At 29.8% G+C, this 26,507-nt stretch overlaps 1 protein-coding gene across 1 annotated transcript; it reads right to left on the bottom strand.

The window, feature by feature from the left end:
* On the bottom strand, nt 1–25,021 carry LOC111622160 (protein catecholamines up-like). The gene is made up of 3 exons (XM_023364495.1): nt 24,149–25,021; nt 8,766–8,962; nt 1–406 (listed from the first exon to the last, which is right to left on the bottom strand). The coding sequence occupies exons 1-3, from the start codon at nt 24,930–24,932 to the stop codon at nt 155–157; spliced, it is 1,233 nt and encodes a 410-aa protein (XP_023220263.1). The 5' UTR covers nt 24,933–25,021; the 3' UTR covers nt 1–154.
* Nucleotides 25,022–26,507: the final 1,486 nt, after the last annotated feature.

Below are 26,507 nucleotides of genomic sequence, written 5' to 3'. Positions count from 1 at the left end.
AAAAAAATTATTTTTATTACATATTATATTGAAATGAAACAAATTATAATTTATTTTGCTGCACAATGGTCTCATACATGGAAAAATTTTGTTCAATATTCATATGTTCATCACAATTAGATGAAATAAAATAACAATAAAAATAACATTTTATTTATTCAAACTCAGCTATTAAAATCATCATTATTACTCCCAATAACAATGCAACTACCTCTTTTACCGACTGCCAAAATTTAGTATCTTCTAATAGTTCTGGAATCACAGAAACAGTAGCAATATAAATAAATCCTCCAGCAGTAAAAGGTAATATCCATGTTGTAGCAGTGTCTCCTACTCCATTTGCAAGAAGACTACAGACAGTTCCAGATAAAGCACCAACTGCTGTAACTAACTGTAACATTATTGCCTAAAAATGAAAGAGAATCTCAATGAAATATTTACAGAGTATATTTTAAAATAAAAAAATAATTAAATATGCTTCATCTTAATTTAGTCTTATTTAAACAAAGCCAATAATTTAATTCCACAGTATAAATAATAATTAATGCTTTATTTATAAAAATAAATATATTGCATTAACTTTAAAATATTTTGATGGTAATTTAATTAGCATAACATACAATGGTATTATTGCTTATATTCCTTTCTAAATATATATTAAATTCTGGAATAGATACTTTTATAAATAAATACAAACATTGCATAAAATAACAAATCACATAATATTATAAATAATTTATTATCCCCAGTTATTGTATAAAATTATATTTAGTATAACTTATTAATTTTTAACTCATTTCACTAGCAAATTATTTATACAATTTTTAAAAATAAAAATCAACTTTATTTTGCAATGTATAAAAATAAAATTTAATTAGACAAACTTAATAATTTATAAAAATTATTATTTAAAATTAGATAATATGTGTTTATGTACACACATGTATGTACTATACAAAGTTAAAAAGCCAACATTCCTATTCTTAACTAATTTTTATGAATATATATTATATTATACAATTATTATATATAGTATGTGAATGAATTAGAATATGAATATTTGTATTAACTAATGTTAACCCAAATAACTAAGTTTGTTGTATTTTATACATTGAACTTAAATACATGTTCTTTTTTATGTATATTAACATGATCATTACATCATATAACAAATATTTTGCATGATTAAAATTTGAAGGATGAACAGAACAGAATTTTAAAATGAATAAAATTAAATTATTAATTATTTTTTGATAAGAAAGAATAAAAAGCTAACTCATTTGTAATTGTACAATAAAAATAAAAATTATCATAATCAATAAAACAAAAATTGTATTTTTATAATTAATATAATATTAATTTTGAGGATATATAACATCTGTTAAATATAATTCAAAAATTATGAAATATTCTTCAAATAGCATATAGCCAGATTCCTATATAAGACTATTAAGACTAAATAAATAATTTGGTAGAAGATACTGTACATGGTTATGCCACCATCTATTGTTAAATTTAATAATTATAAATGAATAAATTTAATTTTATTTTAGAATACTCTGGAAGAAAATATTGTATTGAAGCAGGACTTGAACATGCAGCCCCTTCTTATGCAAAATGTGTTACAAGTTGCATTACCTGGGCATCGTCTGATCTTCACTTCCAGACTAATTAATTAACAATACCAAAAACGCTCAGCAATTAAGTAAAGAGAAACAAAGCACCTTTTTTTGCCAAGAAATAAATATAATTGTAAAAAGCAAATGTTTTCAGCCCAATTAATAGGTCATCTTCAAGTCGAAAATTAAAATGGAACGTAAATGTTCCATGAATAGAACATAAAAAATTTCAAATCAAAAATTTACAAGAGAAAAATAACGGAAGAATATATAAAAATTAAAATAAAACAAAAATAACATAAATCTTCAATGTACTAATTCNAAAAATTTTTTACAAGAGAAAAATAACAGAAGAATATATAAAAATTAAAATAAAACAAATAATAAAACAAAAATAACATAAATCTTCAATGTACTAATTCTGGTCCAAGTTTCTAGTAAACATAACATAAAAATTTTTGATTTAAAATTTTTATGTTCTATTCATGGAACATTTACGTTCCATTTTCGTTTTCAACCTGAAGATGGCCTATTAATTAGGCTGAAAACGTTTGTTTGTTTTTTACAATTATATTTATCTCTCGGCAAAAAAAGGTGTTTTGTTTCTCTTTAATTAATTAACTAATTAAGATAAAATATACTGGTCACTTACAGTGCCAACTGGGGGCAACTTTGAACCCACGATTCTCCTTGCCTAACAAATATTAATAAATGTTAATGTACATTCACAGTAAATTTAAATCATTCATAATTAAAGATGTCTGAAGTTGTAGCAACTGAAATGGCACTTTTTCTCAGAAAAAACCTTCAACAAAAGTCAAAAATTAAGCCCAATCATCCAAAATATCACAAATAGTTAACATAGCCATCACTTAGTTGAAAGATCACAGAGGTTCTCTTAAGCCATCAAGATGTAAAGTACATTGCATCAACATCGAATAATGTATAAAGTGGACTACAAGAAATTACTATCTTTCATCTGTAAATACTTTAAGACAGCCATGATGGATGGTTCTCTCATTCAAACTAAAGATAAAGAAGTGAATGGATCCTTTAAAGTCACAGTAAAATATAGAAAGAAGAGAGAGAGCAAATTGTTCAGAAAGCAGTATCCAAGAAACAACCTAAAGCTAAACCTGACTAAAGCTAAACCTAAAGCTAAATCTGACTTAAGATAAGAAAATTGCAAGTAAACTGAAGCCAAAAAGGTAACAAAAGTTAGTCAAGAAAAGTCTCACCAAAGCTAAGGCTGACAACCCAAAAATGTAAAAGAGAAAGGAAATCATCCAAACAGTCAAAAATCACTTCTAGAGTGAATTTTTTTTAAATATGTGATTAGAACATTTTTCAAATCTAAATTAATTTTAAAACTTAGTCCCCCTTTTTTCCTTTAAAAATTTTTAATCATTTATGATAAGTCACATGCATTTGTAAATATTCATATTTTGACCACAATACACCTTAAGTTGCTGAGAAATTTATTAAAAAATGCAACTAACGTTTTCAGCCAAATCTATTGGTCATTCTCAGGTTAAAAGAGAAAAATAAACGTACTCTAAAATATATAAATTTGATGGAACAATAGAACAAATTTAAATACAAAATTAACAGAAGAAATATAACATAAAATGAAATTTCTTGTATTATCTAAAAATATTATAACAAATTATACATATATAAATAAACATATAAGATAAAATTAAATAACAAACTATTATAACATTATATAATATCATCGTATAAAATATATGAAAAAATGCATAAACAAAAAATCAAAGCATAAATTATGAGCACTCAAACTTTTTAATTAAGTACTCCCATGCAGATGGTAACCCTTCAGCATCCTTAGCATTAATGCATGTATCATGCAGCTTGCTCTTATAAATTTCAATCTTTTCTGCACTCATTGCCAAAGTTGGGAGTGCATGGGCTTAACAATATTTGCTTTCTCCCATTTTACTATGGAGACCTCAGCCTGCACCATCTGAGATAGTATTGTGGCATTAGATCCCTTACTGACATTGTATTTGTGCTCTCTCAATCTGACTCCCAAATTTCTTGTAGTAACACTAATGTAGTTTTTCTTGATACCTAATTCCATGTTTTCATATGGAATCCTGTACACTCCCGTTCTTCCTTCTTTATCAATGTTGTCCTTGTCATTCCTTAATATCTTGTATAGGTTGAGAGCTCTCTTGAAAATTAATTTGGATTTTTTGCAGTCTGGAATTTCTCTCATGATGGCTTTCTTACTTCTATCGTAAGTGAACTTTGTGATTTTACCTAAATCGAGCATGTAGCCTTTGTTGTCCTTATTTTGTAGCTTCTGATCAGTGCTGTTAGCATATCCGCTTTGTATCGTAGCATTCTGGCAATCTGTAATATTCTATTGATTTCCTTCTGCCTATCAACTACACTACTGCAATAGAGAAAGGCTCTTCTGTTAATTTTGTATTTAAATTTGTTATATTCAAATTTATATATTTTAGAATACGTTCATTTTTCTCTTTTAACCTGAGAATGGCCAATAGATTGGCTGAAAATGCTAGTTGCATTTTTTAATAAATTTCTCAGCAACTTAAGGTGTTGTATTGTGGTTTACAGTTTGCTGAGTGAGTTTATTTGAATATTCATATTTTGTTTTATGTATAAAAAACATCTAAACATTTTGTAAATCTCATTGCACCCATGATGAACTATAGGTGTAAGTTGTTCCCAGTCACAGTCAGTGACATGACTGACTTAAAATTGCTTAACTTAGATATAACATTAATTAGTCTGAAAGCAAAGATTGGACAGAGGTCTGGAAAGAGTAACTAAAAATGCATTTGCATGATAAGCAGGAGTTGTAGGTCCAAGTTCCCACCCTGAGCCATCTTTTCTTCCAGAATATTCTAAAACTAAATTTATTTATTTGTAATTATTAAATTTAACTAGGACATCGTGCAACTATGTTGAATCACAATAGAATTGAAGCAGAGTCAGAAGAAAAGGTTCTTATATCAAAAATATTAAACTAATTCTTATTCTTTATCTTCATCTTTTCCCATGTTTATATAGGATTGTCATTTCCTTCTCTAATACTTTTTTTCCATTTCTCCCTATCAAGGGCTTCTTCTTTCCCCTCTGGTTCAAGTCTTCTTCCACCTTATCTTTCCAATGCATCTTTGGTCTTCCTCTTTTCTTCTTTCCTTTTACTACCAGTTTTCTGATCTTCTTTTCAACATAATTGTCACTTCTTCGCTCTACATGGCCAAACCACCTCAACCTACATTCTTGCATCTTTTTGCCACCTTAACAGAACCTCTAATAAAATCATTCCTTATTCTATTCTTCCTTGACACTCCACACATCCATCTCTACATTCTCATCTCTGCCACCTCCATCCTTCTTTCTTGGACTCTTGTCCAAGAAAGAAGGATGCCCATGTCTCAGCTCCATATAACATTGCAGGTCTAACATCTGATTTATACAATTTTCCTTTCAGATTGCAGCTAACTTTCTTGTCACATAACACACCACTCAGCTTCCTCCAGTTCATCCATCAAATTGAATTCCATGCTGCACCTCTGAGTTCAATGCTCCTCCCATCTCGACAAATGTCCAAAGATATTTAAAACGCTAAACAGAAGGGAGCGGCACATTTTGGATTTTAATATTACACTCATCTCTCATCAAAAATATTAAACTAATTAACACACTTAAAAGAACAATTATTACACTGAAAACCAGGATAACCCAAAATCATTTTCTTTCCCCAATCATCTAGCACAGTGATTCTCAAACTTTTTCGATCCACCGCCCCCTTTGTTCCATAAAGTTATACCCAACGCCCCCTAACCCATTTTCTCTTGTGTGAGAAAAGGATTGGAAATATTCTTAGGAAAACTTTTCTATGAATCTCACACTTTGTGCCCTTACTGTACATTGTTCTCATCATCTGGAAACCATTAAACGCAATGTTTCCTCTTATCAGCCCCAATTTTGCCTTTGGTCACCGTTCAATACCCTGCCTCTATCATAGATCTATTCATCGCGCCAGAAGGGGGCGTTATTGCTTACTTTGAGAAACGCTGAGCTAAAATAAAAGTCAATGTGTTAGAAATATTCAAGTTGTGACCTTCAATAAAAAATAAAAAATATATAAAATGTCAACATTTTATATATATTCCGTCAAATTTTTATATATAGAATTTGTCTGCCGTCGCCCCTCTATATTTCCTTAACGCCCCCCAATTCTCTTTGAGTCTTCTACTGCCCCCCTGAAAGCCTCCAGTGCCCACAAGGGGGCGTTATCGCCCACTTTGAGAAACGCTGATCTAGCACAATATGTTAAATCAAACAGGTTAACTCTAATTCCTTGAAACTTTTTAACTCAAAGTCTGAATTTTTGCCCCAACCAATTTGAGTTAAACATAATACAAAATATATACAGTAGAAACTGGTTAAGCTATAAATAGTAAATTAAATATAAACTGTTTGTAGATGTTTAACTTCAAAAAAGAGTAATGATTTGAAAATATAGTAGAGTATTTATATTTTTTATATACAGTATATATATTTATGGNATCATTTATATGTTTATATTGATCCTAAAATATTTCAATTCCTTTTAATGATAAAGCATTTTATTTATATATAATTTCCTTTCTGATAAAAAATAATAGATATTAATACTACAGTATTCTTTTAGAAAACACACTCAAAATTTCTAGAATACATTCTTTGTTCTTTTCTTGCATGCCTCTCTTTATATTTCTGGAATTAAATGACAAAATTGATCCCACTAAGTATATTCTCTCTCAGAGAAGGATTAATTGTAGATTATTAGAAATTGATTGAGAATCAATCACAATATAGGGAAATTTACAATTTTGTAGTATATCACACATTATGAGAGTATTTTAATTTTAATAGACAAAAATTACTTCAGACTTTTATTGTAGTTCATCACATATATGAATTATGTCTAGTTGATCACTAATACTTCACAGTTATATATAATAAAGTTTTTGTTACACTTCATGCTAAAATTTTGAAAACAACACATTAAATGTATTGTCTTTCAGCATTAATAACTTTTTGAACATAATACAGTAGAGCACCGATTATCCGACCCCCGATTAACTGTCACATTGGTTAACAGACCTTTCTAGTCGGCAAATTTCAAGTGTCCGCTAGTGATGTGGCGCTACAATATTTGGCTATGTCTTGGCTACTTTCATATTATTTTTGTTAAATTTTTGCGTGTTTTGGCTGGCAACACTGGCTCAACCATGAAAGGGAGCCCAGTATTTAAACGACATTTAATTTTCTAATTATGATTGGTTGTTTGTTTTGTGAGCAAAAAAATAATTTAAAAATAATTTTTAACGATACAATAACGACGATTATTATTTTAAAAAATTTTTGTTAGGCTTAACATCAATGAAAATTTAACACGAAGTAGGTTAACGATATACTAATTACTAATTACATTTAACTAATTATTAGTGATATACTAATTACATGGGATATACTAATATACTATACTAATAATGTATTTTTTTCATTCTTTTTGGTCATCCGATTTTTTCAGTTATCCGACCAACCTGAGTCCCCAATTGAGTCGAATAATTGATGCTCCACTGTATATATATAAAAGTACTTTCAACAACATATTACCATCTTCATCAGGCAAGAAAATCTTGTATAAAAGAATAAAAGAAGAATTTCGAGCAGAATTTCTTTTAAAATAAGAGAACATAAATTTAAAATATTTTTTCATTTGCACAAAAAACAACAAATTTTTTAGCAGTTTTAAAATTTTGATTTATGCAATATGTAATAAGAAGTATTACACTGGTCAAAATAATTAGGGAAGAAAAAGCTATTGCATAGAAAATCATTTATGATAAATAGTTCTGATCATCAGATGTTATTGTTACATAAGATACAGTAAAATATGTAGTAGTAAATAGAAACTACACATTTGTGCCAAATTGTTGTCATATTTTCATTTATTGCACCGACTTGCACGTTTTTGTCAAAGTCACATGCTCCTGTAATTGTTTTAACCAGTGTATATTTTTTTAATAGAAACAGAAATAAAAATCCAGAAATGAGTTGTTAACTACAAATATATCACAATAACCTTGTATAGCTTTGCAGATAATATTTAGAGTGTAACACTAACGTTTTTGACCCGTTTCTAGGGTCTTCCTTCAGGTGTTCTATAAATTTTTCTGGTGCGATATGAGTTAGATTCCGATTTTTAAACGTTCCAGTCTCCAATGCTTCTATCTTCAAAATTTAAATCTCCAAAAGACTTGTGCCTGCGCCAGCTGTTATAGCGTCACATCATAAAACAGCCTGCCATGCTCTCGATAGTTGTTTTTTGTCTTTAAAATTGACGAAAAACAACTATCGAGAGTATGGCAGGCTGTTTTATGATGTGACGCTATAACAGCTGGCGCAGGCACAGGTCTTTTGGAGATTTAAATTTTGAAGATAGAAGCATTGGAGACTGGAACGTTTAAAAATCGGAATCTAACTCATATCGCACCAGAAAAATTTATAGAACACCTGAAGGAAGACCCTAGAAATGGGTCGAAAATGTTAGTGTTACACTCTAAATATTATCTGCAAAGCTATACAAGGTTAATGTAACGTATTTGTATTTATTATTGCTTTGTTCGTTGGATGGATTTGAGTTGTTAACTTTTCCAGCAACATTTAAAACTGCATATGTGGTGTAATGTTGTAAGTTTGTGATAAAAACTATTAATTCTGTTGTTTAATGACATATCTTAACTTTGATTTTATGTAATTTTGGTCCAGTCCCTTGAAAAGCACATAAGTAGTGCTCCATTATAATCTTTAAATTCTTAAAATCTTCAAGTTTGTATGTTACTTTATAAATTTAAATATAATTTTAAATTAAAATCAAAACCTGTATCTTTATTCTCTTGTTAATTAAAACTCTTATATAACAATATCATCATCAGATATTTTAACTCCATGGACCATTGGAGTACATTTTTATGTATGCCAAACAGGGAATCATTGGAGTACATTTTCATGTACTGTACTCCAATGATTCCCTCACTTGTATCATTTTTCTAGTTTAGTTATAATAATAAAAAAAAAATAATAATAATACTGTACCTTCTTTTTACTGCATCCTGACTGAATAAGAATAGCAAAATCTCCAATTTCATGTGGGACTTCATGAAGAAATATAGTAGTTGTAGTGATGATCCCTACACTTTTTCCAGCAAGAAAAGAAGCTCCAATTGCTAATCCATCAGTAAAATTATGGGTGAAGTCAGCAGCCAGATTTAAATAACCAGCAATCTTAAAATCTAAAATAAAATAAATAAATAAGTTTTCTTGTAATTTTCATGCATAATTATAAGATTATAGTAAATTTCATAAATTAAGAAAAATCATAATAAAATGGCAAAATATTCTAATTCTTAAAATGTCTAGTACTGGATACATTGTAAGGATATGTTTCAAAATACTTATAAATTAACTTACAGTCGACCCCCCTATAATTACGGTCCCTATAATTACGATTCCTATAAAACTACGAAAAAATTGCTACCGGTATCCGTAAAAAATAGTAAAAGTTCCCTATAAACACCTCAAACGTCATCGGGCAGCCGAACTACTTTCCCGCCGTCCATAGCGCCACGCTACGGAGAGTTTAGGCGAGAGTTGAGTTTACTATCGTCTGTACAGTATGTAAATTAGGTACCGTAAGTCTAATACAGTACTGTAATTTTATACATTTCTTGTGCAAGAAACATTTCTTATTCAACGGCGATTAAAATTATTTATATTAATGATGTCTCCGAAGTTCAAGTAACTATTCACAGAAAAATAAGTTATTAGAAATTGGCCGCTGTATGCTGAGCTGTTCCGCGACGAAAACAATGTTGAGCAATGGCAATGTCGAATGGTGACACTCTGTAAGTAATTCTACAATTTTTTATTTATAGCGTAGTTTATACGGATTATTTCCAAAAAATATATACGTGTTTTGGAAATGTTGAGTCGGATTAGTCTAGAATCGATTAATTTTATGGAAGAAAATCTTTCAAACAGCCGTAGTCCGTAAACTTGATATGTGTCGGGTTGTAATTGGAAGGATTCGTAAGAAATTGGATTCCTAGAGAATGGAACGTATCTCTATCTTATAGGGGGGGTCGACTGTATTTAAAATAGTTAAACTTAATTTAAAATTAAGTTTAAGGTTTAACTTGTTGAAAATTGTAACCTCCTAACAAGGCATTATCAACTAAAATTTAAATTGAAAATAAAAGAGAAATTATTCATTGGTATAGTCTTATTAGAGAGTTTTTTTAAATCAACTTACTAGTTTAAAGATTAATCACTTTCCAATTATTTTAAAAATAAAAACATGATTAAATTGTTCATATTTAGTTTTCATTAAATTTATATAAACCCCCCCATATTATGTTGTCTTATATCCATAAACAAGTTAAAAAAACACACATCATATAGATGACTGAATTCAAAGTTATTGCCATTAACTGCAAGCATAAGCTGCCTTCAACAAAGACATATTTGGCAGTAATCTTTCTTCTATTCTTCTCTGGTATTCAAGTGTCTAGGTAAATGAGACAACTGACAAACCTTTCCACTAAAATTTTTAAAATATAAGTCTTTGTAGACTTTGTGTATATGTTATGGACAAAGTGATTAATATGGACATTATTCATAATGCCCGGTCATTATGAATAATGACCAACAAAATCGGGCATTGTAATAAATTTCAATAATTTATCAAATTGACCAGTCATTATGAATACTGCTATCATCTAGTCAGGCAAAGTGATAATAATGCATCTAAGAGTGATCATCCAAAATATGCTAGCCAATCAGCACTTGCATCTGAGTTGCGCATGCGTGTTGTGTTTAGTACCAAATTTGGGGCAGTCGCGTCTGTTTGTGTTTTTGACGAATTCCTCCCAGAGGGCTGCTGCCAGCAGGCTGCATATTGTTTAACGTCACTAGATATCGATTCATGGTAGTTCTTGAACACATGTATCAATAACTAGTATGTATCAATATCTAGTGACGTTAAACAATCGGTGGCGTGCTGGCAGCTTCCCTCCGGGAGGAATCTATTGGGAGCACAAACCGCCATTATGGTGCACGTAGGTAAAACTTTACCATTTAACCTACGTGCACCGTAATGTACTTAGTTTTAAAAGATTACATGTTTTTTACATACTTTGAAATAATTCACAAAAAATAAATATTTCTAAATGAAATAAGTGGAGTGTTTTAATCAAATTAAAATGTCACACAATTTAAAATTTAGTACTAAATGCAATACGCACTCAACACGATACAATCAGCAACTCAGAATGGCAATTGGCTAGTGTATGTCGGATGATCACTTTTCAACTTATTATTATCACTTTGCCTGACTAGGTAATAGCAGTATTCATAATGACCAGTCAATTTGATAAATTAATGAATATTTATCACACTGCGTGCCTGTTTTGGTCATTATACATAATGCCCGATTAATCACTTTGTCCATAACATATATATAATATATATACATAAATATATGATAAATTTAATTATAATTAGTATGATTAATCATAAGTGTATATTTAATTTATAAATACAGTAGAGCATCGATTATCTGACTCAATTGGGGACTGAGGTTGGTTGGATAACTGAAAAATATGAAAAAATACATTATTAGTATAGTATATTAGTATATCCATGTAATTAGTATATCGCTATTAACCTACTTCGCGTTGAATTTTCATCAATGTTAAGCCTAACAAAAATTTTTTTAAAATAATAATCATTGCTATTATATTGTTAAAAATTAGAAAATTAAGCCTCGTTTAAATACTGGCTCCCTTTCATGGTCGAGCCATGTTGCTAGCTAAAACATGTAAAAATACTATTAAAGTAGTCAAGACATAGCCAAATATTGTTGCACCACATCACTAGCGGACATTTGAATTTGCCGACTAGAACAGTCGGTTAACCGATGTGAAGGTTAATCGGGGGTCGGATAATTGATGCTCTACTGTAAATTTAAATAATCAGCAATCTTAAAAATCTAGGAAGATTAAATAAAATTATCATCAAATTTGTTTTATGTATTTTAACACATTTCATATTCCAGTTTAATAACAGTTTAAATATATCTAAATATTAAATTAAAACTACATAATATATTAAAGCATAATCCAGGATTGATATAGTACAGGTATTTTAAAATAATATTAAGTCTATGTAGAGTCAAATTAAATAGTATAAAATTATATTTGTAAATCTTCAATTCATCAGGAATTCATTATACATCAGGAATAATTCATTGATAATTACAAACAGATAGTATTTTAGAGGAAATTAAAGAAGAAATTAATGTTATGTTCAATTTTTTATTACTTTTGTAATAATTTTAACTTTTAAATAAAATAAAAAATTAAATTTGGATTCTCATAGTATTTTATATTCTTAATTTATACTAGGGCAGTGGTTCCCACTCAGTGTGCTGCAATACATTGCTGTACCATGATACCATTCTAAGTGTGTCATGAAATGAATAAAAAAAATTAAAGCACTAAATTTTTAAGTTTGTAAAGAATAACAGAATTTACTTCTATGTGTCATCAGCTATATTCCAGAAGTTTGTATCATTAAACTGTCACAGAAAAAGTATTAGCTCCATAATAAACCTGTTGGCCAGTCTAGTAATATTTAATAATAGTGGTTGCAAGCTTCACATGATTAAGTGTGCTGTAAGTCCAACAAGGTTGGGGACTTACTACTACAAGGCTGGGGACTACTGTACTAGGCAATATAGCATAAATCACTATGGTTTAAAAAATATATTTCAAATTATAATATTTTTGTAGTTGTTATTACTGAAGTGTTTTATATTTTACTTTCTACACATATTTTATGAACACAATTTTTATATAAAAGTAAAAGATCTAAAAATGTTTCTTTAGGAATATAAAAATGTTCAATTTCCAAATTAATTTTTAATTAAAAAAAGTAATGTTTTTTATTCACATAAATGCACTAAAAAGTAAAACAATTTTATTTTCAACTTTTACAAGATTTTATGTAGACAGTACAAAAAGGAGCAAGGCTTGCCACTTTTCCATGACTTAAACATCACTCACAATTATTCAGTTACATCTGTTATCAGATTTTACTTATATATTTTAATTCTTCACTAATTTTTGCTAATTGTTAAAATTGTTTGCAAACTAAAAAAAAATTAATTATATATATGAATCATCAGAAATACATATGTATGCAAAATTTCAACTTAATAAAAAGTATATAAAAATGTGTACAGTAACATTTATTTTAATTTTAATATTATATTTAAGAAAAATATATATTGATATATATACATATCTATGTATATATCACCTCTGTTAAGCTATATAAATTTTTCATGTAAACAAATAACAGCCAAAGTATAAATATATATTTATCATTTGCTTATCATTATATCTGGCAGGTCAATCACTCCACTTTTTTCTTCATTCAACTTTTATTGTTGTTAATGTTTCACTTAAATCATTTCATTTTTTTAAAATTAATAATAAAATGCATTATTTTGAGTCATTAGTATAATTCTTCATCTTTATATATGTATTTTTTACATATTATGCTCAGATTTGTTATTTATGTAAAGTTTAAATAAATTTAAATACTATATATAACAATTAATTTAAAAAAGAAAATTGTTAAATATTTGAATAATGTAACACACTGGAGAGGGACAAATGTCTAATATTTTCTGATATAGCCTAAACAGTATGTGTTGAATTATAGTTGTAGTGAATTATAGCTATTCACTTAGGTTTGGGATATATGATGCAATGGATGGCTTATGCAAAAGGTTTGATTTTTGTTCTAGCAATTTTCTGCTTGATATATATCATTGCAGATTAAATATAAAATATATTGTACTACACTTGGTTTTTACAATAAAAGCAAATTTTTAACATTATTATTGAAATTATTGAGTTTCATCTGCTTGGTTTCAGCCACTAAATGAAATCTTGTATTACATATTCTCTCTTGACAAACTCAAACATTGCAGAATGCCACTTAGTCTCCAAGTTGGCTATTCTTGTAAGTTTGTGTAACGCAATTCTCTCCTGAAAGAAGTAGATACTGTCTTTTTATTGTTATTATTCCATTTGCATTTGGTAAACCAGCATACAAGACATCACAAGTGTAAACTGAAGCACTGACTAACACACTGACTGAACCTTATAACCGGGATTCAATTCTCTGAAGTAAGCAACAAAATATTAATTGCTACTCTGGGTTTCATTCAGTCTTTATTGTAATGAGTACAGTATACCTATCCCTTTTTTTACACGTCCATTTTACACAATTTTGAAATAAAGTGGTTGACAAAAGAAAGCTAATCCTCTTTTTATATGATTGATTAGATGTGGGAATAAAGTTTATTTGAAAATTTTCAAATTTAACTTTTCGTTAAAATTGTTGAAATGAATAGTTAATTTTTCTGTTTTAAGCATAGTACAGTACTATATGTACAGTACATCAGAGAATGCTGTATGTCGATTTTGTGTTTCCAATGTTACCTTGTGTTTACTGTATTTATGTTCAAATAATGCTAATGATAAATGACGTTAGAATAATAAAGCCAGTGTTTCTTTTGTAAATTGCTTATTTTTTCATTCTATTGAAGTTATGGATCCTTTTGAGCATTTTTCTACAGGATGCATGTACTGTATTCTTTTACACAGTTTCTTTGAAACACTGTGCAAAAAGGGAATATGTGTACCTTCTTAGCAGTAAAAACAAATGGAAGACAATGCGACAGGCTGAACAGAGACAGCTGGCATGATTTCCAGTTTTGATACTTTATACTGATTGGCTGCAACACTTTACTTTACAACAATACTTTAAGACCAATACTGATACCAATGCTTTAAAATTACTCATGATACCGGTATCGATACTTTTGTGGTATCAGGACATTCCTAAATAGGATACTTTAACTTCTTTCTCCAAAGTTTTTCACTGCTAGAGATGTAATGCAAGTATTTGAGTCTTTCTTTTGAAAGATCCAAATCATGAATCAGATTATTCAACTGAGACTGATTGATCAGCTATGGCTTTTCTGTGAGACTCCATAATAGATGTTCATCACAATTTGATTGTCATTTTGGCAAGGTGTCTCCAGGATCAGATTCCTCTTCTGAATCTTCTGTGAAATTCATAGGTAGGGACAGTATTGGCATCAATTCATCATGGGCACTTGTCAAAGCACAAATGGAAAGTTGGGATATTGCATCTTGCTTCTTTGATTTTTTTGTAAAGTCTTTGATGCCAGTCATACAAAAGTAATAATCATTGATGTGATTCTGAAGGTTCCTTCAGATCATAGGGACAGCAAGAGGCATTGATTTGTGTGCCCTTCAACCATCCGTTCAGTGTCTGCATAAATGAATAAGAACGTATTTTAGGAGCTCAGGTTTTGTCTTGATCTCCAACCTTATAGCCAAAGTAATAAAGGTACACTTTCTTCACTAGCAGCATCAATGATTTTTGTTTTACTTTCAAAGTCAGTTCTCCACAAATGTAGTAGAAACAGTCCAGCTGGTTTTTACACACATGACATGCTATGTCTGAGTTCCTTGAATCTCTGTTGAATCTTATGTAGTTGACAGGCCATGTCTCCACACCTAACAAGGTGGATGAATAGGGCCACTTGGCATCTGACCCAAGAAAGTCCTTTTAAAATAATTCCTGACATTAATCAAATATGATTTTTCTGGTTTTATATTTTATTCAAACAATAGTAACAGTGTTTGTCTAAAAGAGGCATTTTTCTGCAAAAATGTGATATTTTTAAGAAAACAGAGTAACAGAAGATTTTGGACTTCAGATTAATATTCAGCACACTAACATACACAAAAAAAGTCATATTTTCTTTCATGGAGGATTTTGATGCAGAACAATGTTATTTAAAAATGTAAAATTTAAATAATTCCAATTCATTAAAAATAACTATGCCAAGATTTAATTTATTAAAACTAATTTTGGTTTTCTAATGAAGTCCAGAAATTATTTGAATACAATATTTATTTATGAAACTGTATTTTGATATCTTTAAATGAAAAGAAATAATCATAAAATAATAAATTATTCAAAAAGAGACAGCTTTTATCATTAATGCTGATTCTTCTTTATGACCCTTTCATAAATTTGTAGATATCTTAGCAACAGTTAGAAGTCTAAGAATTGCATATCAAACTCAATTATAAATACATTTGTAAACATTAGAGGAGTTAGTAATATGATTGTGAATGAAAGTCACTCAATCAGATGAATAAACTGACTTATATGATAACAAGCTGCAATGTAAGCAACAAGTTAGCATGTGACATCATGATGGCTCTACAGATTTCAAGGTCAATGATAAGAGATGTGATTTATAAACGGAAGTGAAATAGCATGCAAACTGTCATGAATCATTCTGAGAAAATACCTTAGCTGAGGAATAGAAATCTTGAAAAGGCTATTTCACTTCAGTCATTATTGCAACATAGATTTTCAGAGGAAAAAAAAAAATGAGTGTCAATACTAATATAATGTATAGATATCCATATAAGCTGAGTTATCTCAGACATTTGTCTGATATCTCAATCATCCAAAAACTATTAATCACTTTAAATAAAAATAGTCATTATATTTCATGATGTTAAAATTATTATTCTGCAATAAAAATATCAATAAAAAGTTATATTTAAATTCAAAATTTCCATAAATTGAAATTGGATAAATACATTTGAATTATGCTGAGTTAGAACACTTTCAATGTTTATATAGTTTTAATGCTTCATTTTATACTTTTATAGATTTATGTCAACCAGAGCATTAATTCATCACGAGATTCAAAGGTTACATGTTTTGGTTATAATCTACATAAATAAGGTAAGAAATAAGGTAAATTCATGATTGGTGCACCAAGATGAATTCAGCAACATAGGTCATGAAATTCTTGTTTCTGAAGGGAAAAGGAGCACAGGAAAAACTTTTTAAAAATCTGCTTTATTGAAGCTTACTTATAATTAGAAAACTCTAAAAAGGAACAGATTTTTTTTTTTTTAACATTTACTACAACTTTTTAAAATTTATTCTTTAACTGGTAAAGTAAGACAATCACAAACACCAAGACCAATTAAAATCCCAACAGACTTTGCTCACAAAAATATTTTTAAATGGGTAATAATGTTTGTATGAGTAAAGTCTGTTGGGATTTTAACTGGTCATGGTGTTTGCAAATGTCCTTATTAAGGCATTCCATTTTTAAATATAAAAAGTTCCATTTAGACCTGAAGCAGACTAATAAATGTAGTAAAAAATGTTCCTAAGACATCTACTCTATTGCTGGAAAAGTATTTAGGTTGACTCCTCCTTGAACATAGATACCCAGTATCCTATAAAAAAGACTCAGAGACCTCTAAATGGGTACTATAAAAAAGACTCAGAGGCTCACTATGTGATCCTCTGAGTCTTTTTATAGTACTTATTTGGAGATCTCTGAATGCACAGTTGAAGACATTATACATAGCTGACAGTTTGAGAAAGGTTACATCATTGAGCCAAGAGAAGCAGGATGACTTTTTGCTGATCATCATATAAATCATTCTGACCTGATTGTAAGGGCCTATATCTCATCTAAGATCCAAGATTGAATCTGAGTGGGTCAAAAGACAACAGGAATTTTTCAGGGATTATCTGTCCAGGATATCCTTCACTATCCAGCTGTCTCATTGTGGCCAGGCCAAACTGATGGGTTTGGATAAAGGCTTTCAGGGTAAAAAGAGTAAAAAGAAAGAAAAAAATATACAGTGGAATAAATTCTGAACATTTCAGAGAAATGACTGTCTAATTGTAAAACAAGCATGCACAGTTACAATGACATCTTTGCCTATCAACCAGAGTAAGGTGCAAGTCTTGCTACAGAATCCTCTCTCTTCTCATGCCATTGGCAGGCAACTAGTAGAGAGAAATTTGCATGCCTGGAAGCATTAAGCATTCAGCCATTAGCACCTAACATAGTACCATTGTAAACAAAGCTGACAATGTAGCATGGTGTCATTATATTGTCAACTTTGCATATTGTCTTCAGCACATATTCCACTTCTGTTTGGAAATGAATGATCACCATGTTAGTATGTGGAGGAACAATGGTGACTGCTTCAATCTCATTTTGCCTTTCCTGCTGAGAGAGACTGCTCCACTGCTGGCATTCAGCTTGTATGACAATCATACCTAGTAGTTGTGTGTTATCTTTCTAGCAGGGTTGCAAACAGCCATTTTCCAGCAAAATAATGCTCAGCTGTAAACAACTGGAGTTTCTCAGGAATCTCTCCATCATGTTGCCATACTTCGTGCTCAGTCTTCAGATTTCCCACCCATCAAGCATTTGTGGGATCTGATGGGATGCTAGCTTTGATCAACAACTTATGAGGAATTTGGAATGCTAGTTGCAACATCTATGGGGAAATTTGTTGCAGAATAGCATATAGTGCCTGTATATCTCCATGCCTGACTATTTCTGCATGTATCCAAGCAAGAGGAAGTCTGACAAGGTAATAAAGGTTCCAATATTCCATAAAAAATTAGTGTTATAGCAAATGGTCAATCACTTTTTACCATTGTTATGTTTGCAGTAATAAAGTTTTATTCAATTCCAATGCCTCTTCCTTAGAATATAACTTTTTCATCAATGAATGTACTTGAGATATAAATGAAGCAAGTTATGGAATAGTGAAAATGTCTTCATAAATATTAAATAAGATTATAAGCAAGACAATTTTACAGCCAAAATGTATTGGTATGCTGTACCAGCAGATATCACAGAAAATATCTATAGACAGTACAGGTAACCCCCGTATAACACGGTAGTTACGTTCCAAAAAATTGCCATGTTATGCGAAAAAAAGAACTAGTACAAAAAGGAGGGTTAGGTTCCAAAAATTAAAAAACATGCTACTATTTTCATAATTAAGATAAATATCTTTATTAAAATTTTCTTAAGGATACATATTAATATAAATTAAACAATGTTTTCTTCGTCATCACTAAAACCACATTTACCGAGAGCGTTTTATTTTTGGCAAGTTATCGTTATCCTCTGAGCATTTTTCTGCATTATTTTCAGATTCATGCTTTACCTTTGGAAAAAGTGTATGTAATTTTAGATTGCTTGCTTCTAGTTAAAAGATCTTTATAAATTTCCTTATATAGTGCTAAGCACTTATGGAATAAGGGAAAAACATCTGACAACACCAGAAGCAGAAACGTCGAGATATGGCAAAATTGAAACAATTTTCGCGAAGGACCGTGTGTATGGAGACAAGAAAAGAAAATTTACACACTGAAGTACTAATAGTTCACGAAAATAATAATTTTTGTGAACTATTAGTACTTAAGTATGTAAAAATTTATTACATTTCATGTTGTACGAGGGTTTTACTCATTTCTCAAACCGTGTCAGAATGAATCCATGCTATAAAAGTACCGTGTTATACAGGGGATGGTACCAATTCTCGAACCGTGTTAGAGCGAATCCGTGCTATAGAAGTGACGTGTTATATGGGGGTTACCTGTATGTAATATTGGCAGTTACTCAGTAAAACAATTCTATACTATATGTTCAGTCACCATGTCTATACTATATGTTCAGTCACCATGTATGATGTTAACAGTCATTTTTTTGTTTTTTTTTTAGAAAAAGAGCACTAATTACAAGTGTATTCTAAAAATAAATATCAAAATTAAAGAGCTGATTAGATAATTATTGTCTCTACATGATAACCTATCCATATCATGAAATTGTTATTAAATAGATTTAAATACATGGATTTAATCTTACAATACAAAATAACAATTTATTGTAACATTAAACTAAACTTAGATGATTGGTTGGTTGGATTTAGGGTTTTTCGATATAAAGGCTTAGGTAAGCCAAAGAGTGCCAGGTCTAGCCAGTAATGTGTCTGTATACCTTTTGGATCTTTTAATATGTCAAAATCTTTCTGTTGTATGTCCTAGAATTCTGTATATAAGTTTATTGCTTTCAGATATGCAATTGTAGATTGACTTTGTCCATTATCATCTAGTATATTCCACAGAGTTTGACTGTCTGAAAATATTTGTCGTCAAAGATAGTATTCTCTGGCTGTTTTGTATCGAGGGCATATTATTTTAGATTTTATTCATGGTTAGACAATGTAAGAATGCAGATTTTGGTTCATTCATTAAGGAGTCCAAATCTGTGTGTCTTAATTTATATAAATCACCAGATGGAATTTTTTAATAATGATTTTTTAAAAATTAAATCTCTTTTTGATATAAATAATGATACAAGATAAAATTTATCCATATATGTTTAAAATATAAACAACCCAAAAACTATTGTGTGTGTACAAAAAATATTTAACAGTAGCAAACAATAACTCCATACTCAAAGTTTGAACATTTACTATTTATATGTATATAAAAAAATTAACTGAATAATAAACAAATTAACAATTAAACAGCATAACACTTTAATATAATATACAATATTCAATTTCATTGACAGATGCTTTAATTAATATCATTATCATCAAGTTTATGAGAGAAGTGATTAAAATATACAAGTAAAACAAGATTATAAAAGTTGTGTTGCATATTCTAGTACAGCTATTCCCAGCGCTGTACTAGAATTGTAGGGTTGAGCAACCTATCGCGTACCCTCAGGGATACGCGATAGGTTGTTTATGGGTACAGAAAAAAGTTAGTTATTATGGCAGAAAAAATAATATATTATGTATCACAAATTAATAGTATTAAAAAATTATTATGTAAAAAATGTTCCTTGCAACAATCACAAACTTTATTATACATTTCAAAATGCAAATATAGAAATAAAAACTTATGCTATCGATTGTACAATACAACATATCAATAAATGTTGTGTAGTCGGTCAATAGTAGTGGGGTTACCATTATGTGTGATTAGTGATTATGTTACAGACTTTTGATGGTGGGGTGTGTTACTGTTATTCTTATTATCTCTCAACAATATCACCACATGTTGTTTGAAAAAAGTTTTCTTTTGTTTATAAAAAGTATTTTTTATTGTTAGCAAGGAAAAGGATATAGCTATTTTCTCCAGATTTTCTCTACAAGCTGTAATTTTTTTCATTATTTATTCAGTATTTTTATTAACTTTTTATTGACAAGACTATGTCTTGTTTATAAAATTGTACTGCCTGCTGTGTTACCAGCTTAGAGGTATGAAGGAATACATGTCAAAAATTGCAATTTGGCACAAAGTATTAGGTGCCCAAATCATGTGTGAATAAAAAAAATACCAGACTTATAGGTACTCGGGGACAGAGAACCGAGTCAAAATAAAATTCAAAATGGCGACACTCTCTACAAACAGGCAGTGCGAGATTTGCGCATGCGTTGCTCGTTGGAGATACCACGGGGGTATGCTAATGAAAAATAGTTGGAAACCACTGTTCTAGTACAGTGGTGCCTTGTATAACGTACGCCTTGAATAGCGGACGCTGCGAATAATGGACTTTCTGTTTGGCTGTTACGTGACTCGAGCAATGGACTTTCCGTTCGGCAGTTACGTGAGGCTACCAATGGACTTTCTACGAACAAGTGCTAATGATGTTTCCACTCTTTTGCTGTTGCCAATGACAATATTTTATTTTTATAATATGTTAGTATTATTAGAATATATTATCAGTATATCTGAAGTACAGAGCATTGGGATTAGGCTTGCTCCCTTGTTTATTAGGTACATCAACACAGTGCAGGGTATTTACATTTATTCAAGTGTTGTGCAAATCATGGCTTCTAAAAAAACAGAAAAGTGATTTCAATTGAAACAATGCAAGAAATCATCAGAAGGAGTGAAAGTTGACAAAAACTTCCTTGTCAAATGGGGAGAGGTTCAGGAGTTTACCAACACTCATTATCCAAACAGAGCTAAGGCCAACAGGATCAATGATCTCTACAATGACACTCTTGCCTGTCATTTCCAACAGGTGTTGAAGAAAGAGAAACAGACCACCTTGGACATGTTTTTCAAGAAGCCAGCTGCCAAAAAACAAAGGATGGAACAAGAGGAGTTGACCCTGCAAGCTCAGGTAGTCTCTCCTGAATCTGAATCCGATTAAAAAACAATAAAAAAAGACCCGCTGCAATGTGTAAAAAGTCTGTATCTGTATGAATGTGTGAAGAAAGTGTTCCTCCACCTCCTCCTCACATCTGACTACCCGGCATAATTGGTTGACTGCTCCATTTTCATTTTTTTATGGTACAGTACGGTTATTTTATGCTGCGGAACGAATTATATATTTTAACATGCATTTCTATGGGAAAATTTGTTTCGTATAACGGACTATTCACTTAACAGATGTGCACCTGGAACGGATTAAGTACGTTACACGAGGCACCACTGTATATTGGTCTTGGGGCCAGAGTATCAAGCCAGATTAGTTTTGGATAAGTTATATCAGATTGTAAAAATGAAATTTAGACATTTTGAAATAAATTCTATTGACAATTAACTCAACAATGATTACAGTTAAATCTTTTAGGTAATAACCATCAATATCAATCACATCTTGTCACCTTTTGCTGCAAACTTTCAATCTCACAAATAGAATAATTAGGATTTTTCTTTGAAGAGAGTCTCAAGTATTGTTCTCACATGGGTATTGTCATTCAACTGTATATTGGCAATATGGTTCTGCACAGTGAAAAATAGATGGTAGTCAGTTGGTGCCAAATCTGGGCTGAATACTATTTTGTTTTCCAAGATCAAAATAATAATGAATATTATACTGTAAGGTCTCGTTTTATGCAGTGGATACATTCTACAGAAAAGCGCATATAAAAAATTCGCATAAAAAAAGACTTTACTTGCCTTGAAAAAGTANTCCACAAATGTAGTAGAAACAGTCCAGCTGGTTTTTACACACATGACATGCTATGTCTGAGTTCCTTGAATCTCTGTTGAATCTTATGTAGTTGACAGGCCATGTCTCCACACCTAACAAGGTGGATGAATAGGGCCACTTGGCATCTGACCCAAGAAAGTCCTTTTAAAATAATTCCTGACATTAATCAAATATGATTTTTCTGGTTTTATATTTTATTCAAACAATAGTAACAGTGTTTGTCTAAAAGAGGCATTTTTCTGCAAAAATGTGATATTTTTAAGAAAACAGAGTAACAGAAGATTTTGGACTTCAGATTAATATTCAGCACACTAACATACACAAAAAAAGTCATATTTTCTTTCATGGAGGATTTTGATGCAGAACAATGTTATTTAAAAATGTAAAATTTAAATAATTCCAATTCATTAAAAATAACTATGCCAAGATTTAATTTATTAAAACTAATTTTGGTTTTCTAATGAAGTCCAGAAATTATTTGAATACAATATTTATTTATGAAACTGTATTTTGATATCTTTAAATGAAAAGAAATAATCATAAAATAATAAATTATTCAAAAAGAGACAGCTTTTATCATTAATGCTGATTCTTCTTTATGACCCTTTCATAAATTTGTAGATATCTTAGCAACAGTTAGAAGTCTAAGAATTGCATATCAAACTCAATTATAAATACATTTGTAAACATTAGAGGAGTTAGTAATATGATTGTGAATGAAAGTCACTCAATCAGATGAATAAACTGACTTATATGATAACAAGCTGCAATGTAAGCAACAAGTTAGCATGTGACATCATGATGGCTCTACAGATTTCAAGGTCAATGATAAGAGATGTGATTTATAAACGGAAGTGAAATAGCATGCAAACTGTCATGAATCATTCTGAGAAAATACCTTAGCTGAGGAATAGAAATCTTGAAAAGGCTATTTCACTTCAGTCATTATTGCAACATAGATTTTCAGAGGAAAAAAAAAAATGAGTGTCAATACTAATATAATGTATAGATATCCATATAAGCTGAGTTATCTCAGACATTTGTCTGATATCTCAATCATCCAAAAACTATTAATCACTTTAAATAAAAATAGTCATTATATTTCATGATGTTAAAATTATTATTCTGCAATAAAAATATCAATAAAAAGTTATATTTAAATTCAAAATTTCCATAAATTGAAATTGGATAAATACATTTGAATTATGCTGAGTTAGAACACTTTCAATGTTTATATAGTTTTAATGCTTCATTTTATACTTTTATAGATTTATGTCAACCAGAGCATTAATTCATCACGAGATTCAAAGGTTACATGTTTTGGTTATAATCTACATAAATAAGGTAAGAAATAAGGTAAATTCATGATTGGTGCACCAAGATGAATTCAGCAACATAGGTCATGAAATTCTTGTTTCTGAAGGGAAAAGGAGCACAGGAAAAACTTTTTAAAAATCTGCTTTATTGAAGCTCACTTAAATTAAATAATAAATAAAATATTTACCATTATCAGAATGAGAATGATCATGCAATTCAGAAGTTTCCTTATTTTCTGTTTTTAAATTATCAATATTTTTCTCATTTGAAGTGGTCTCATTAGTTTCTTTACAGTTTTTAGGAATGTTTTCGTCGTCTTCCCTTTTCTCATTATCTATTGGTTCCAATTTATTAATACTATTTAAATTTTCAATGTTATGGCTATGGCTATGCCCACCTTTAACAATTCTAATAAATTTTTCAACAGTTAAGAATGTAACAATACCAGCTAATACCCACAACCCAATACTCAAATCATGAAAATGAATTTCTCTATCATTTTCTTGTTGATGGTCATGATGATGATGATGGTGGTGGTGGTGGTGGTGGTGACTTGGATGATGATGATGATGACTATGTTCATTTACATCTTTCATTTTAGCTAATAAAGCATGAGGAATAAGATGCAAGAATGCATCTCCCAATAATCCTCCTGAGGCAAAACTGAGAAAAACTTTTAACAGATCCTTATGCTTTGTACTGTTATCTAAAGGAATGAAAAATAAAATGGCAAAAGGCGCTATACTAATTAAAAGCGTGGAAAGAAGCGCTTCCAACCATATTAAACTTTGACTTCTAACTGTGTCCGTTTTAAAGTTATCAAGTTTTACATCGTGATGAGGCTCATTAGCTTCTCTGGTATATTTAAAGGAAGGAGACTCAGAATGATCGTGTCCATGACTATTACACAACTTTAATAAGTTGTATAACAGAAATATCGCTAAACCAAACTTCCAAGGGATAAACCTCATCTCTTGTTTACTTCCAACTCAATCTGATGACGTTGAAGAGCGACAAAGCTCAGATGGTTATACGATTAAGCAACAGAGGGATATTCCCCACAGAAAAGACAACGTGTATTTACATAGGGAGAAAATAAAATAAAATAAAATTTAGAAAATTAAAAAATAAATGAATTCATTACATTGTAAATTTAATTACTTAAAATGAAAAAAAATATATATATATATATATTAAAATTAGCGTAATTATGACATTAAATCTTAAAAAATTTTACTTAAATTTTCCAATTTTTATAAAAAAAAACATCGATCAAATAATTTACAGAAAAAGTAGATAAAAATAACATTCGCTGTAATTTTAAATTGATATAATTTAATTCAATGTAATCAAATAAAATATAATTTTTACATAGTAAATAAATAATATAGGGAAATTTCGTAGACTACCGAAGGAAAAGGGATTTTTGTTTTGTAAAATGTTTTTTAAAGAAAATTTTATTAATTTATATCAATTAATACTGGATATTTAGAAAGTAAAATTAATAATTTAATTAAATTCAATTTCTTTTAATATTTAAAATTACGCTTTCTGTCATATTATACACTCATTTCATGCACGATTAAAATACTCACTTGTTGATCGACCTGCTGAATGTCATTAAAAAATGTGAAATGGGTATAGAAGGCAAATCTGTTTCTTTTCATTCCGGAAAAGAAAGACGTCCCAGTTGGATGAGAAAAGTACGATCCAGATTTAGAAGAAACACCGATCATCAGGTATTAGCCACTTGTTTTCGGTTTGTGCACTTGTTTCATTCAATGAAAATAGATTAATGTAATAACCTTAATAAACCGCATGACAGGAAATTTAAACTGATCAACAGCTAATATCTATATTTAAATATCGTTACAATTCATTTGGTATTAAAGGTGAATATCTGAAAAACATCTCAGCTGTTTATAGGTTAAGTATGATGACCTTTGCTTAATGTACCATAAAATTCAGATTTTTGCTATTAGTTTTTTATATATAGAAATGCTCAGGTTTGGACCATTATTTATGACATTTCAAATTTAATACTAGTGAAGGTACTGTATCTATGATGTAGTTCTCTTGAACAGATGTGTCAATGTATAATTACACTAGACTCGGCCGTTCCTTTCTTAGAAGGTGCCAGATTACCAAGAGTGTATGTACCAAAAACCTGCTTAAAAGGTATAAATTATGTGATCTGTCGCACCTTTGGTACCAATTCTTTTTGGAGGCGGGCAAGCAAATATGGTGCACTCACATACAATACTGTGAATAGAAATGAAACTCGTGTAAACGGTAAAATTGATTTGTGACATAATTAAATTTTCTGTGGAAACGTAAGTGCATAGGCAGAGCCGTAACTAGCCATTTCTGTGCCCTGTGCAAGAATTTGCAATTAGGCCCCTTAATTTATTTGGTTTTGGGAAAATAAAAATTCAATTAAAATAAATCTTATTAAAAATCTATTGTAATAAAAATACATTACAATAGATTTTTAATAAGATTTATTTTAATTGAATTTTTCTGGCTTTCATTTCAGCAAATTCATT

This window comes from Centruroides sculpturatus, unplaced genomic scaffold (genome assembly GCF_000671375.1).
Source record: "Centruroides sculpturatus isolate CEXI.00-Female unplaced genomic scaffold, Cexi_2.0 scaffold306, whole genome shotgun sequence".
In the NCBI taxonomy this organism is placed as follows: Eukaryota; Metazoa; Arthropoda; class Arachnida; order Scorpiones; family Buthidae; genus Centruroides; species Centruroides sculpturatus.
Note: the sequence above shows the minus strand (reverse complement) of the source record. Positions and strands in the feature narration are given on the sequence as shown.

Coding starts and splice junctions, on each gene's coding strand:
- LOC111622160 (XM_023364495.1), bottom strand. CDS start 24,932: ATGAGGTTTATCCCTTGGAAGTTTGGTTTAGCGATATTTCTGTTATAC. Junction 8,963..24,148: donor TCATTCTCATTCTGATAATG/GTAAATATTTTA, acceptor ATTTTATTTTAG/ATTTTAAGATTGCTGGTTAT. Junction 407..8,765: donor CAGGATGCAGTAAAAAGAAG/GTACAGTATTAT, acceptor TTTCATTTTTAG/GCAATAATGTTACAGTTAGT.